General features: G+C 38.0%; 1 protein-coding gene across 2 annotated transcripts in view; it reads right to left on the bottom strand.

Moving 5' to 3' along the window:
• The window catches only part of vps8 (VPS8 subunit of CORVET complex), a 97,051-nt gene extending 84,478 nt beyond the window's left edge, over window positions 1-12,573 (bottom strand). The window contains exons 1-14 of one of the 2 annotated variants that reach the window (XM_053229764.1): window positions 12,353-12,573; window positions 10,704-10,772; window positions 9,867-9,997; window positions 9,597-9,693; window positions 9,149-9,181; window positions 8,978-9,032; window positions 7,409-7,533; window positions 7,126-7,212; window positions 6,942-7,009; window positions 4,053-4,206; window positions 2,802-2,861; window positions 2,000-2,107; window positions 1,250-1,330; window positions 653-823 (exon numbers count right to left, since the gene is read on the bottom strand). In XM_053229764.1, the coding sequence (XP_053085739.1) occupies window positions 653-823; window positions 1,250-1,330; window positions 2,000-2,107; window positions 2,802-2,861; window positions 4,053-4,206; window positions 6,942-7,009; window positions 7,126-7,212; window positions 7,409-7,533; window positions 8,978-9,032; window positions 9,149-9,181; window positions 9,597-9,693; window positions 9,867-9,997; window positions 10,704-10,772; window positions 12,353-12,424 (1,311 nt within the window). In that variant the 5' untranslated portion in view covers window positions 12,425-12,573. Of the gene's footprint in view, window positions 1-652; window positions 824-1,249; window positions 1,331-1,999; window positions 2,108-2,801; window positions 2,862-4,052; window positions 4,210-6,941; window positions 7,010-7,125; window positions 7,213-7,408; window positions 7,534-8,977; window positions 9,033-9,148; window positions 9,182-9,596; window positions 9,694-9,866; window positions 9,998-10,703; window positions 10,773-12,352 lie in introns of both variants that reach the window. The other variant, XM_053229763.1, reaches the window with a different exon arrangement.
• Window positions 12,574-15,767: the final 3,194 nt, after the last annotated feature.

Here is a 15,767-nt window from a genome sequence, read left to right on the forward strand (position 1 = left end):
AAGGTGTGGCCTCTGTGTCCGTCAGTCCCAGTGTGGGAGGCGTGGCCTATGTATCTGTCAGTCACAATGAAGGAGGCATGTCCTATGTATCTGTCAGTCCCAATGAAGAAGGCGTGGCCTCTGTGTCTGTTAGTCCCAGTGTAGGAGGCGTGGCCTATGTATGTGTCAGTCACAATTAAGGAGGTGTGGCCTATGTATCTGTCAGTCCCAATGAAGAAGGTGTGGCCTTTGTGTCTGTCAGTCTCCGTGAATGAGGCGTGGCCTCTGCATCTGTTAGTCACGGTGTAGGAGGCGTGGCCTCTGTGTTTGTCAGTATCATGTATCAAGATGTGCATCATATAGTGCATCTTCAATGATACAGAAAAGGACATGGCTGATCGTAGGTCAGAAATTCTAGATAACTTAAGTTGTAGGAAGTGGTGCATTTGTCAGTCCCAGTGAAAAAGGCATGACCTCTGTGTCACACACCATTATGTCATATCACATATTGTCTTTAATTCTGGCTATCAGTAGTTTAAAGAATGTGCTGTTCCTATTAATAACTACACTGCTATAGCTTAATGTTCCAGGTATAATGATTTCAGATGTCCTTATTACAGCCCTAATTAAATACAGAGCAGATGAAACTTGTCACCCTATGAGCGTTACTCACCAGGGCCTGGCTGACGTTGCCCCCTGTAGCAAGCGATTTAAAATGACTGCTGTTGTAGACGAGCTGCACCTCGGCCAGGTCCAGAGTTTCCAGCTCCTCCTGACTGGGCCGATCCACCACGTGCAGCTTCTCTCCGCTGTCCATCAACACCAGCGTGCGAGAATTCAGCCACTGAGGGAGACAGCACCAGACATCATAGAAATACAGAAAAACAGTTTTTTTGTTGTTCATTTGTCATCTGGTTTGTTACAATTTAAATGGCTGTTTAAGTATTGGTTGCATCTCCATTAAATCTCTATAAAAAGTATAAAAAATATATACACTGTTACCATCCAACATTGTGATAATGTTGTGATTAATAATTTTCAATATATCTTCCACCTCTATAAGACCCATTTTCATTAAAAAGTGATAAAGGAAAGGCAAAAAAATCACCAGAGGCACCTATTGTGTTGGCTGGTGAAGGCTTCTGATTTATAAATTAAACAGGATCATTCACAGCACAGTGTTGGAACAGTTTCACTCGTGTGTGTGTGAAAGATGTGTTTAATGTGTGAATTTGATCACAGAGGTGAAGGCCAGGAGAGATGTACTCACTGTCAGACTAATAAGGTCACAGTTGAGTTGGAGCTGTCGCTGTTTGATGACATGGACAGTTCCAGATTCGTCCTTCTTCACCTGCAAACACACACACACATACGCACACTTGTCAATCAAATCCTCTATGAACATGCTACATTTTCAGCGACAGCATGTATTAATGTTTGTCGATGTCTATCACTATGACGGAATGTGAATCTCTGAAGACGTTACATTTGGGTTCCATTTTGCTCTTGATCAAGCAGGGATTTTTTATTTTTTATTTTTTTTACTTTTTCAAATACATTGTAAAAATACGTGGCTTTTTCTTTTTTTTTTTTTTCATTCAAAAAACACAGGGGTGCAAACTTTTGCCCTCAACACTAAGTAGTTTGTAACAATTTCCAAACTACTAAGTAACAATTTCCAACCAGAACATATTGGAGCTTCTCTTTGTCTTTGGCTGAATCCCTGAAGCTGTTCAACTGGCCATCACAGTTTTTATAACACTATTATATTATACGTTATTATATTATACCCTATGTAGTGAGCATACCTATAGAATGAACAGAAATCTATTTGAGGCTCGGTATAACTGTGAATTATTCCAGCTTGAGGACGAGTTGAAGGGTGACAACACCATTAAAAATGAATCCGGTACTGGAATTTTGTGCACTGATACAGAATGTTTCAATAGAGATTCACAGTGTATCTTAGAATCTGTTATTTTTTCCTGAGTGTATAAAATGTAATGCTCATTATTCTTACCAGCAGGAAGTGGACAGTGTCTCCTCTACAGAAGGCGAGGATGGGGTTCACTGCTTTCTGTGCAGCTACAAACTGCCACGCCAACTGTGGCACACTGGCAGGATCTGTCTGCACTCACAATAACAGCAAAAAAAAACAACAACCGACTGTCAAACAAAAGTACAGAGAAAGAAAACAAGAGATAAAAACATAACTCTAACACCCATGAGCCAATCACGAAACAACAGAGAGACATATGCAAATGCACAGGCGACGTGGAAAGTAAACAAAACTCTTTTTTTCAGGAACAATCAGTGCAAGTCAGGCTCTGAGGAAACGAAGGACTCCAGTCTGACTGGACGCCACTTATCATTCCAATACCAGCAGACATAAGCATTCAGATCAAGCACCACGGCTTCACACGATGCTCTCTGTCGCTGGCAGTCTAATGGCAGGAAAGAACGAAAGAGAAAAAAAGCCTATTGAGGAAAATAATTACGCCTCTCTATGGAGCTCTACAGCCGCGAGTGACGATGATGCAGAGAGAATGAGAAAAGTGTCAGCACGCATTGTGCTCTCGGGTGGCTTCGTCTGACAGAAAGCAAAAAGACAGAAAGAGCAAAAAAAAAGGAAAAGATAGAGAGAAAGAAAGAGATAGAAAGTGCCAAAGAGGTAAAAAGGTGAAATAAATGTGCTGTCTTTCAGTGCAATTTTCACATCAAATCACACACATACACACTAGAGATGTGTGTGTTATTTTACCCAGCTCTAACACACACACACACACACACACACTAATAATGATGATGATTCTGCATAATACCTTGCCGTATGGAAAAGTCATCCAGACCTTTAGAGACGGCTTCAGTCCAATCACTAGAATCTGAGAGAGAGAGAGAGAGAGAGAGACTGTGACTACTGTTCATTAACGGTGTTCTCAGCCAAATGCAGGTGTTAATGTGAAGGGGAAATCGAAGAAGGTGTGTGTAAGCATATCTGAGTGTTTAATGAGGTAAGCAGAATGAGAAATGAAATATAAGCAGGTGCTTGTTTATGCGTGATCCACCGCCTATTTGATTTCTCATAATGTTTATGTGGCGGCACATTGTGGTGAAACACTTTTTTTTTTTTTTTTTTTAAACTACATACAGTTTTGCATGTACCTCAACCACAAGTTTCATACATACATACATATATGTATATATATAAAATGAAAGAGAGAGAGATTTTTTTTTAAAGCACCAAAAGTGACAAAGGAGAAATCTGCATTTAAAGATTTCATCATGACAGCATTAATCTGGCATTGCCAAGATTCACTGCCTAAACTAAGGACCAAAACAGCACACAATTATAACAATTTCATTAAAGCAAGATATAACCTACACCACTCACACTGATCATGAGTCACATGAAGAAAAAATTGTGTTGTCTCCATGTTTCTCTTACCATATTACCTCCTCAACAGAGATTTTAGACTTGTACTCTTAGTCCCTGACCTTGTGAACCAGTATCAGGATGTATTTATTGATAGCACTTCTGTATGTCGCTCTGGATAAGAGCATCTGCCAAATGCCATAAATGTAAATGTAAATGTCTTGTGTGAAAACAAAAGCACTATAGAATCTCTCTTGCACCGTTCCTATGGTTCCTATAGAATCTCTCTTGCACTTACTTTTCTAGCACCAGCACCATCAACAGGTTGGTTATGTTTCCAGGAAAACAAACAGTATGAACTGTGACACAGGAGTTCTTGTAGCTTTCATTTAATTCAACTGTAGTTAAGGATATATATTTCTTGAATATAACATTGTCATGAATGCTTAGTTAATGACAGACCTTTAGTATAAGCAAAGAATTTTTGAACATTTGATACAGAGGCTTGAAGAAAGAGACCATCTTCAGTGGTTTATGCGATATGAACACATAGTGTAGCTCTACTGCTGATTTTCTTCTGACAGAAGAAAATTAATATTCAATATTTCAAGTAAGTAATATTTGAATTAATTACATGAAGTATGGCAGGGAGAATAAGAGTGTGTGTGTGTGTGTGTGTGCGCGCGTATGTGTGAGAGACCTTGGTGAGTGAAGCCATGGCCAGCAGGCAGTAGTGAGTGATGGGATGGTCTTTAAGCTCAGGGGCTGCGTGCAGTGGCTCAACGCAGCACACCTCCCCCTTACTGCCACTGAACAAACACCGAGACTCACATGTCCTCATCCCCATCACCCTCCTGCTGAGAAAAAGAGAGGTAAAAAAACAAAAGAATAGAGGGAGTGAGACAAAATGAGAGTGAGAGGACAAATAAAATCATCAAGGCTTTCAGCAGTCTGCAGTCAAACCCATTACTCTGTGTGATAGCAGTGATCAGTAAATGACTAGCGGCAGTTCAATCACTCAGCAGCTCCACAAACACAAAAACACACACACACTGTTATACAGGACATTCAGGACCAGCGGCACATCATCTACAACAGAAATTTAGGCAGATTGCCCATCGTTACTCACTGCTAGACTAATTGTACAGCGAATATAATTTCAAGAAATGAAGAAATCAAGATATGCAAAATAAAAAGTCCCTGTATTAATCACATCTCTGAGCTGATTTGATCCTCATTGTATCAATTGATTCAAAATTGATCAGAGTACATACAATATGGGTAGCGCAGATGTCTGTATGTACGACTATATGGTAAAATGGTACAGCGCAATCTAAGATAAGTGGACTTTCCTAACAAGGTAAAGACACTCTTAGGAGGAGGACTCTGGAAAATAAGGCTCTACTGCCTCCTGCTGGTCAAAAGTGTTATCTCACACTGCAACTTGCATCTTTCTGAAATGATTAAATGGCTGTGGTGTGTGTGTGTGTGTGTGTGTGTGTGTGAGAGAGAGAGAGAGAGACCGAGACCCAATGCTATTGAAGCAGACTTAGGAATCATATCTAGCTTTAAATTAAGTTGATTTATATCATTTTGGCATTGTAAGTGTTTTAGAAAGAATAGCACAAATATGAAGCCAAAACAATAATCTCATTACGTGACCATTCATTTTGCTCTAATCAGATATCTCCAATGCACCTTGTCTTATATATAAAGTGTGCAGTTGTTAGTTTCAGACACATAAAGTACCCAAACAACACAGGTTTGATTGCATATTGTGTAGCTAATATGGAGTAGTGCATCATTTCACACACAGGGTTGGTTGGTTTGAGACATTTTGTGTAAAACCTCAGATCAATTATTTTAGCTAGCTAGCTTGTTTTTAGCTAATGACACTGGAGTGGCCATTTTAAATAGTATTAAAAATGGCCACTCCCAGTGTCATTAGCTAAAAACAAGCTAGCTAGCTAAAATAATTGACTTGAGGTTTTATACAAAAAGCTACTACTAGCTTTGGTTTTGAGGAAAAACTGCTTTTGTTCGTGTACTCAGGCCAGGATGGCATTAAACAAGCCTCTGAAGCGACTGTACGTCACTTTTTTAATCTGTGTGGCAAGGTCTGTGTGAGCTAACTGCTACTAGCGTTCAAGCTGGTGTTTTTTTTCTTGTGCCAAAATAAAAACAGAAAAGGATTACTTCAAACAGTTCCTATGCTCTCTAGCTAACTAGCCAGATAGCCAACTTAGTAGTTGGTTGATATCAGCTACATCTGTTGATTAGCTAAGTAAGCTAACTGGCGTTGATACTAATTAAGCATAAGCAGCTACTTCTTAGGCACCTCATACAATTGTTACTAGTTAGGAAAGTCCCATAAAAAGAGCACAACATTTATTCACTTCCACATTAAGCAATGCAGTGGACAGGTACCATGTTTTTATCAATACCTGAGGTAAAAATGACGGTGGGAAATTCCCCTCAGCTGTGTTAGCCAGCATTCTGTCTCTGATGTAGCTGGCACAATACATGAAAAGTATTTTAACAAAGAACTTATTTTATACTAATTTAGCTTAATGTTTGCACAATTACACATGACTACAAGCCACAGCTTTTGTGTTTGTGTTTTAGAACAGCTTATTTTACAGGATAAGACATGATCGGTTTAGGCTTAATGAACTGGTAGCATAGCAAAGATTTTGCTACTTAACCCATGTGTTCTTTGTTTATTTCTGGACTGACACACATCTCACTGAAGAGTGTAGACTTAGGAAGGAATAGGGTATGGTCATGATTACTTCAGAATGTACTGCAGCCTAAATAGGACTACAGTATAAACTTTGTAATAAACTTTGTAAAGGTTCAGTCACATCAAATTCCCTGCTTACCAACTAACATGACTGCATGGCGACACAAGTTACCTTTGAATGTTTAGCCATTAATGATTAATTTATAGCTATAAATAAGACCATTCAAAGTGGTTTTGTTTTGTTTCATAGTGGTGTTTCATGTTACTGCTTTTACCTAGCGCCATAAACTCTAAACAGATGAGACACATCTGTTTTAAATGTGACACGGTGAGAATAAACACACTTCTCTCTCCATTCATATTTAAACATTTTGTATTCAGTGTCGGCTTTTTTAAATACCAGGCTGTCAGTTTGCTAATCAGACCAGAGAGGATAAATAAAAGAAAAATCTATGAAAGTCTGTGAAAACCCTCTGTTTTCTGAGCTAATGTCTCTAGCCCTGTAGCTATGATCCGATGAACTGCCTTCAGATAAATAAATTACAAAAATGCATTTGATCGGATAAGATGCAACAAAGGCTAATTCATGTTTAGAAAACTAGAGTAGATGATCCACAGCCAGATTTTTTCAGATGTTGATAGCTTGTGCTACAGTATTTTTTCTACAGTATTTTTAGTACACAGCTCAATTCAGTAAAATACTTTGTTGGGTCCACATCCACGCCGTGGTCCTCCAGCTGACGACACCAGTTCTGCTGTCAATACCTGATGGTTGATTGCTAATTTAAAGTCTTAAGCATGTGTTTTGCTGTGTTAAAATTCGAGCTGGATGTTGCGCTTTCTCACCTGAATGAGAGTTCAAACACAGACCCGCCGCTGTCGTTACACACAGCAAGTGTCGGCAGATCTGTGAACTGAAAACAGTGACAGGGAAAGAGAAAAAGGAGGTTAGAATTTCTTTCATGTAATTTTTTAGCAATTGCAGAAAAGTTCCACATGCATGTACACCAGCCGGTCAAGTAACGTCTACCTTAACGTGCAAAATGGCCGTGCCGGGTGGGTGGGCATCAGTGATGGTGCGCAGGAGCTTCCCATTAGCCAAATCCCACATGGTGATCTGAATAAAAAGACAGTGGATGTTAAGACATGGAACAGGAAACAGAAAAATAGCAACAGACACCATTTAACTGTAGTTAATGTAACCTCAAAGAGAGGCTTGCATTTAAAATATTAACTTGATTTGACTATAAGAGGAAACACTGGTGACAGGTGTGTGTGTGTGTGTGCTTGTGCATGTGTATGTTTTGTTGTACCTGTCCTTTAGCAAAGCCACAAAGCAGACGCGTGCAGTCGTGGTTAATACTGAGAGCTGACACCGCGCCGTACTCCGCCCCTGTCGCCGTGGTACCCAAGCACAGCCTCAGCGCCTGGTTCTGATCTGCAATATCCCATAATACTCATAATGCAGAGCTCTGTGCAAAGTTTCAGAGTTTTTTAAACAATATATGGCATGTAAATGTATATGACAAGTCTCAGCATGTTATCCAAGCTTGCAGGAGAAGAAGGGTGACAGAAAAGAAGCTGTTGAAATCTCCAAAGAGAAACATGCTTGCAACAAAGTGTTGTGTTCGGGTAACGAACAAGAAGTTCGGCCAACAGCCAACAGACAACCAGCGATCATGCCATTAGCAAAGGAACCTCCTGTGGCCAAACTGTTTTAAAAACACACAGCCATGATGTAGCATGCTGCTAATCCACAGTCGTCATTAAGCTTATGGACAGGACAGACTGGCTGCTGCTTCCATACACCACCACAGCGGTTTTACTTTACCTTTTCCTGATCATTCCACCCAGGACACGGCAAATCAGAAAGACAGTCCACAACAGTTTATTATATACTGTACAGTTTGTTATATATTAGCTTATAATGTAAACAAAAATAACGTTAAGGAACATGATGAGTAAACCAGAAAAATTACGTCCTTTAGTGTGTGGGAATTCATTTAAATCTTATTTTAAGCTTTGAATTTTCCTCCCATGCACACACATTCTTTCACACACTCATCCTAGGGGTAATTTAACATAGCATAACCAATCCAACTACTGGAATGTTTTTGGGAGGTGAGAAGAAACTGGAAAACCTACAGGAAATCCATGGGGACCAGGAACTGTGAAGCAGTAACAATACCCACTACCCCACCGTGTCGCCCATTTCATATCCAAATTTTGGTGAAAATATAAATTTCAGACGATTTGAAGCCAAAACCTGCACTAAAACTCAAAACTATACTGCAATCTCAAGAGGCCACACTTTATTTTTCTGTCTGTCGCAAAATCTTGAAATTATTTTTCTCATGAGCAAATTAATTATTAATTATTTCTCTCATGAGCTCCATGCCGCGCATAAATATTCAAGCTGTAACACTATAAAATGTGGGAAATGTGCAAGGGGGTGAATACTTATGCAAGGCACTGTAAATGCATATGTTTAACTTTAGTGATTTGCTAGAGTTCACATGAGATAACTGGCTTCCTAGGATTGTTTCTGTGTGTTTTTTTTCCCAACAAAATGAGTGGAACATGGACCACTCAATATCTCACTGGTCCATATGATTGACAATGTCTTTAGATGTCGTATTTTGATGTTGAAGTTGCGCCTACGAGTCTGTTCTTTCGATTAAATTTTCTAAATAAAACATCTACCCAAGTTTTTGATGGTGAGATGACAGGTCAGGAGAACAATACAATAAATTCATGGCCTATTTTGAGCATAGATAAAATGAAAACTGCTTTGTGATGACATTTTGGGTTTGAGAACAATACTATAATTAATAAATCAGTATAAAGCCACGGCCAGTTAAAGATATTATACTTATGCTTACCAAACACCAGAGCGAGGCCATGCGACGTTCCCACAGCGATAACACTGGACACAGTCTGAAAACACAAGCAGCAGATTCACACACACACACGCACACACACACACACTCAAGAAGAGGAATTGCTGAATCATATAAAAAGATTGGAATATGGCCTGAAACAGGAATGCTTACGATCGCTGTTGGCAAGCCTGCATCAACTTTGTCCTGGAAAAAAACAAAATAAAACATAAAAACAGGAAAGTTTAGAAAAAAAGAGATCACGGTCTCTCAGATCCTGTTTTGAATACAGGTGTAAAACAGATCAATTTGAATCAGCGCCATTCTTCATATTTATGATTCAAATGTAGTGATTCCGAACAGCGTGTGTGTGTCAGGCAAATGATGTTTGAAAATGGGCATGACATGGATCTAGATGGTGAAGGAGGCATGGCCTCTGTGTCTGTCACTCCACGTGACTTCACCTACAGCCGACATTTTAAACCAGCTTAAAATCTGAAACCTCATGACTGAAAACAACACTTCTCTATTTCTACTATAGCAGACTATAATAAGCTCAGTACACAAGCTACAGCGGACTGTAAGAAACGAAAATCATGAAAAGAAATTAACAGAGACTCACAGCAGCGGAGACGATCTGAGCCGAGATGCCTTTCAGCACACTGTGTCTCAGAACTGAGCCGTGGACGGTCGCATTAGTCTCTACTGCCTTCCTCCTCCTGCAAACACACACACACACACACACACACACACACACACACACAGATCTCTCACTCCCTACTGTAAAGTCACCATTACTTATTCATGTCATTAGGACATATTCCACATCAAATAATGTTTTGTGTGTGTGTGTGTGTGTGTGTGTGTGTGTGTGTGTGTGTGTGTGTTTCACCTCTTTAGGTGTGCACGGTCTCCACTGTCTGAACTGGCAAGGGAGGACGTCTCACAGGAATGCGCATCCATGTTCTCTGTGTTCAAAAGGCATGTGTCCTCCAGGACGAAGGGTTCATCCTCATCCTCAGGCTACACACACACACACACACACACACATAAGCAATAAACACAAAGTCAATAACATTGTCATGAGAAACAGGTTATTCACACTAACGTTCTTCACTCATGGACCTGAGAGCCACATGGCTGCATGGTTTATTGTTTTCTGTGCTTTAGTCTACTTAAATTAATTCATCAACTCATTAAGAAGCTCACTAATAAGCCCTTATGTGAGATAAATCAGGCTGTTTAGACTAGACTGTTCTTTCTCAGATCAGTCAGAACAGACTGATTAAAGTTCTGCATACTGTAGGTCAAGATTTGCTATTAAACGACTTCGTAATTTCATTAGTTCTTAATTTATAAAATGCACTAATTATTGAGTACTGAATGATAATGAGAAAATGAGTGAGCATGAGAGAGTGGCAGATAACAGTTTTCTCTCTCAAAATGCTAATGATAACATGTATCTCCCTAGAAAAGACATGGTTTAATTTACTTTCATTATTAATAATTAGTAAGTGTTACAGATATATAGATATGATGCTTCTATGACAGTTTATACTGTGTAACTGAGAAGATCTGCACAAAATTTAAAGGAATCTAAAGCTGAGTATTTTATTTGTCTTCTCACTTTCATCATTTCATCATGTACACTGGTTTAACATTAATGCTGTAACTATTTCACAGCGAGTTCAGCATCACTGCACCCGTACAGAACCGTGAAATCACTCACCTCGTTCAGAATACTCTCTAAAGTCGGTGGCGTGTCAACTTGAGGGATGTCGAACTCTTTGTCGTCAATCTGCAAAGTGTGATAAAAGACACATTTCATCCTCAGTCGACTAACTGGGGTAATACAGGGGAAGCTGGACGAGCCTTTAACTTCCACACAACTAAACTCAAAACTACTCCTGATCATTAAAATACCTCCGAGATCAAAACTGGTGTTTCAGAGGTTTCTGTACCTGTCCCTTAGTGTTACAGACACCAATATGATACTATATCTGAAAAGAAAAAAAAATACGGTTGATATTCTCATTTTAATTTTATAGTTCATGACTTTCAGGAAAATGATAAGGAAGGTTTCAGAAGGAAGGACATCAATGGAATCAAATCACAGCTAAGAAGCCATTTCGTGGGGACTCCGGACTAATGAAAAGAAGCAGAAATAAGATTCTCGAAACTAATTTCAGGGCCAGAAATAAATAAACTCCTGCTTGAAATGAAGAAAGTGAAGATCTACTGCACAGACATTGCAAATCACAGCCTTTCCTCAGGTTTCTTATGACATGTAATGAGGCGTTACAAACTTCAGAATTAAACTAGAGATGATACGCAGGATCAATGTCAGGCCAATACCAGGAAAAAAAGAGGTATCAGATATCAAAGGGAAAAAAAACAATGAATTTGATCTGATCCTGAACAATAAATGTCAGTAAACAAATGGAAAAGACTTGAATATGTTTTTTAAGGGTTTTTATGTAATTGAAAAATTCTGTATATACAAAGACTTGATTGTATTTTGTATTAGGATTGATGTTTATTATATTTATACTTTATTACATGTATTATTTTTGCAATGTACGTGATGTTGGTGTGAAAGAGTTTAACTGAATAAAAAAAGCTGCGGTCTTGAGTCATGCTTTTAGCCGTGTATTTTTTCCTGTATTTTTAAGTACTTCGGTTAAAAGCACTGAAGCATTTTAAAGCTTAGAAGTTCTTTAGAATATCTGAATGGGTCTCCATATGGGCTGATGCTCAGAAAACGTGACATCGTGCCATTTCTACGTTAAACCTAGGAGTGCAGCTTTAACCCACAGGTAACAGACTTCATACTTCGAGGATTTACATTTGCAAAGAATGACAAGATGCAGAAAGAGTTTTCTTTCCTCCTGAACAACTCGAGAATAAAAGAAGATCTCTCAGCATTACAGTACTTCATTACTGCTCGTTTATGCACTGCTGTAATGTTTAAATACTGAATAAAGCTGCACACATTGTTAGACTATCAGAAATGAATTCAGAAAGGAAATGAAACTTTAAAAAAAAGGTTTTGGTGACTGCTGCATGTTCAGAGTCCATATGCACACTCATGTCACCTATTAACTGTGTTGTCTTTTCCTATACTGCTTCATTGCAATGTCATATCAAATGTAATATTGTAATCAGATCACTGTAGTATTATTTCACATTTCTGAGAACAGTGATGCTAATCCTGCCTCTGACTGAAGGAATCTACTGCACAGCTCTAGCTAAAGATCCTCAGACTTCCACAGGTAAAGACGACACTGCAGAGCGGGACTGTAAACATGAATTTATTGTAAATACAAAACAACAACAACTGCAGGATCAGCTGAGAGAGAGGAAGGAAAAGACACTTACAGCATCTATTTCCATTAAATTGAGCTGTGAGGACGCCGACACCAGACTGCGAGTATCCGGAGACTCGGACATTATAAAAGCGTCCAGCTGATCCTGAGCTCACACAGAATTAAAAACACACACACACATACACACACACACACAACGTCAAATCATTCACGCTGATAAACAGCTGCACTCGCCGTTACATCCTTGTTTTCCCCGGAAGTGAAGCTGCACTGCTTGACGGACGTCCGTGCGTCACTTCCTGTTCGCGCTGTTACCCCTCCCCGATTACTTTTTATTTATTTTTTACATTAATTAATATAATTACATACATTATATATAAATATATATAATGTATATAATTATTGTTTATAATTATATATATTATAATTATAAACAATAATAAAGTAACTATATAAAAAATGTACAAAAACTGAAACAGCAACGGTTATTTACTTGAGTTGCGTAAAAGTAAGTTATATAATTTCTATATATAATTAATTAATAAATAATTAAAATCATATATAGATTACACAAAAATATATGTATTATTCAAAAAAATTATACACAAAAAACCCAAACAGTTACTGTTAGCCATCTGTTAAACGCAACCCTGTTTATTTTTTTTTATTGTTGTTGTTGTTGTTGTTGTTGCCTATTCTAAACAATAATAAATTAACTATACAAAAACTGCACAAAAACAGAAATAGCAACAGCTATTTACTTGTGTTGCTTCTATATAAATTAATTATTTAATAACTAAAATGATTAAAGTCATATATAAATTACAAATATATTAATTATATAAAATATACAAAAACCCCACACAGTTATTCTTCTAGCCATCTATTAACCCTATTAATTGATAAGCTTATTATTATTTTGTTTCTATTCAGCTTCCAGTTTAAACTATAAACCTAGGTGTCTCCTAGCAGGTTTATATCTAACGTAATGCCAGTCACGATATCTGTTATGTGATTTCATTTGATTAATTATTATTTTAGGCCCATTTTCAAACCCTTATTGTGTCCATTTGGTATTTCCACATAACTGACAATTTATGCTTATGAAAAACTGTCTGATTTCACCTGCAAGACATTTTTCAGAATATAATCTGAAATAATTTTTAAAACTGGGACTATTACACTTGGACTATTCCCTGTATACTGACTGAGCAGTACAACATCACACCAGCAGATGCTGATAAAGCATAAAAGATCTATCTATCTATCTATCTATCTATCTATCTATCTATCTGTCTGTCTGTCTGTTTACACTATATGGCCAAAAGTATGTGGACACCTGACCATCACACCCATATGTGGTTCTTCCCCAAACTTTTACCACAAAGTTTGAAGCACACAATTGTATAGAATGTCTTTGTATGCTGTAGCTTTACAATTTCCCTTCACTGGAACTAAGAGACCCAAATCTGTTCCAGCATGACAATACCCCTGTGCACAAAGCGAACTGAACACCTTTGGGATGAACTGGAACAAGTTTAGGCCCCTTAGCTCCAGTGAAGGGAAATTATTCCCTCATGCATTTTTTTGTACATGGTGGAATAAAGACTTCCTTTTTTGTTTGTTTAAATGGAGTCAGAATTTTTTGTACTACAGTAAAAAGTTTTTTTAATCCTATTTTCCTTCTTTGGTACCTTTCATACATAGTGTCTGTATATATCAGTAAATTTCATTACACAATAATAAACTTGCAGTAAACTTATTTAAAACCTATGGTCATGTTTTTATAACTTAGAGAATGAAAGAGGTTATAAAAACATCATGCTTCCTCAGTATCATGTAGATATGGTTTATATTTTATATTGTATACATTTCTTAAATGAAAGAAATTATTAAACTTCACTCACTTGACACCTTGTTCCTGGGGATAGTGTTATGAAGCATTCGAATTTAAAATAAGCAAGTGTGCAAAAGAAACCATGTTATTATAGGAAGATTTTGCATTGTACGCATTATATTTGATGAATTCTTTGATGAAATCTTCGAGGGGTTCCAGCGTTTAGCCTAGGCAGCGTGTGTGCATGTGTTTTGGAGAGCTTTTGCACTTAACACTGTAGGAAGAGAGAGTTTTAACTAACTTCAGCTAAAATCACTGTGTAAACCTGTAAGGAGTGGAACATGTAGATCAGCTCACTACAACCTTACAGTGTGATGACTGTCATAAAATAAGAAAATAATAAAATAATGTACAGCACTAAAAAAAACCAAGACATGACTCCATATACACTGCACAAAGCTTTGTTTATTTATTTATTTATTTTTGTGTTATTGTTTATTATTGTTGTTATTTATTATTATTTTTTAAATTTATTATTGTTATTATTTTTGTTTTTTATTTCTTAATTATTATTATTATTGATTTATTGTTGTTGTATTTATTTATTTATTTATTTGGTCAGTCAGTCAGCTGGTTAGTTAGTTATTAATGTTTATTGATTGCTGCTGCTGCTGCTGAACTGGGTGCTGTTGCTGCTCAGGATGCTGGTTTAAAAGGATGCTTGGCTTTCCTCTTTTTGGCTTGGAGCAGTCTCCGGATCTGGCCCGCGCGGATCTTAATGGCTTTCTTCCTCACTTTGCGTTGTGGCTCCGGCATCTCTATCACTACCTGTCCGGGCGTCTGAGTGTGAACCGTGTTCTTCCACATGTCCATGTTCACCACAAAGTCTTCCCGAGGAGGAAGCAGTGAGGAATACACAGTCTGGCTCTGCTTCGGTGGGGCCGCCTTACTGAACTTCTCCTGCTCAGGCGCCCTGCGGCAGCTCACGTCTGCCACATAATTACACAGCACCATGAGGAGCAGTGCTGCGAACACACACATCAGCACAAAGCCACCGACGCTGTACACGTTGTGCAGACCTTCATAGGACACTTTGTACAGGTAAGCCCTGTACGCTAAGGATAGATCCTGTGGAGTAACCGGCGCCATCAGTACTTAGTGCTTAGAGTTCACCTGAAACACACAGAGAGAAATGACGCTGTCTGAGGAAGCCGCTGCTCAGCCCTCTTTCTAGAGCTCAGCCTCTGTGACGTCACAGGCCGCCTGTGACGCCACAGCACAAGCATTCTGACGCGCCCGAACTCACGCGCTCCGTCTCCCACTGAAGCAAGACCAATAATAATAACAATAATAATAGTAATAATAATAATGATAATAAAAAGCTATGGAAAAAAACGAATATGTGAAATTTGTCCGATATATTTTCTGTTAATTCACTTTTTTTAAAAAACTTATTCACTGTACAGTCATATTCAATGCACTGTATATTTTATTCTATTGATCTGTGAACACATACTGTTTTGCAGCTATTTGACCGACCATCTCTAAATTAACTACACCTGTACTATAATAATAATAATAATAATAATAATAATAATAATAATAATAATAATAATAATCTATCTATCTA

The sequence above is a fragment of the Pangasianodon hypophthalmus genome, chromosome 26 (genome assembly GCF_027358585.1).
Source record: "Pangasianodon hypophthalmus isolate fPanHyp1 chromosome 26, fPanHyp1.pri, whole genome shotgun sequence".
Lineage (NCBI taxonomy): Eukaryota > Metazoa > Chordata > Actinopteri > Siluriformes > Pangasiidae > Pangasianodon > Pangasianodon hypophthalmus.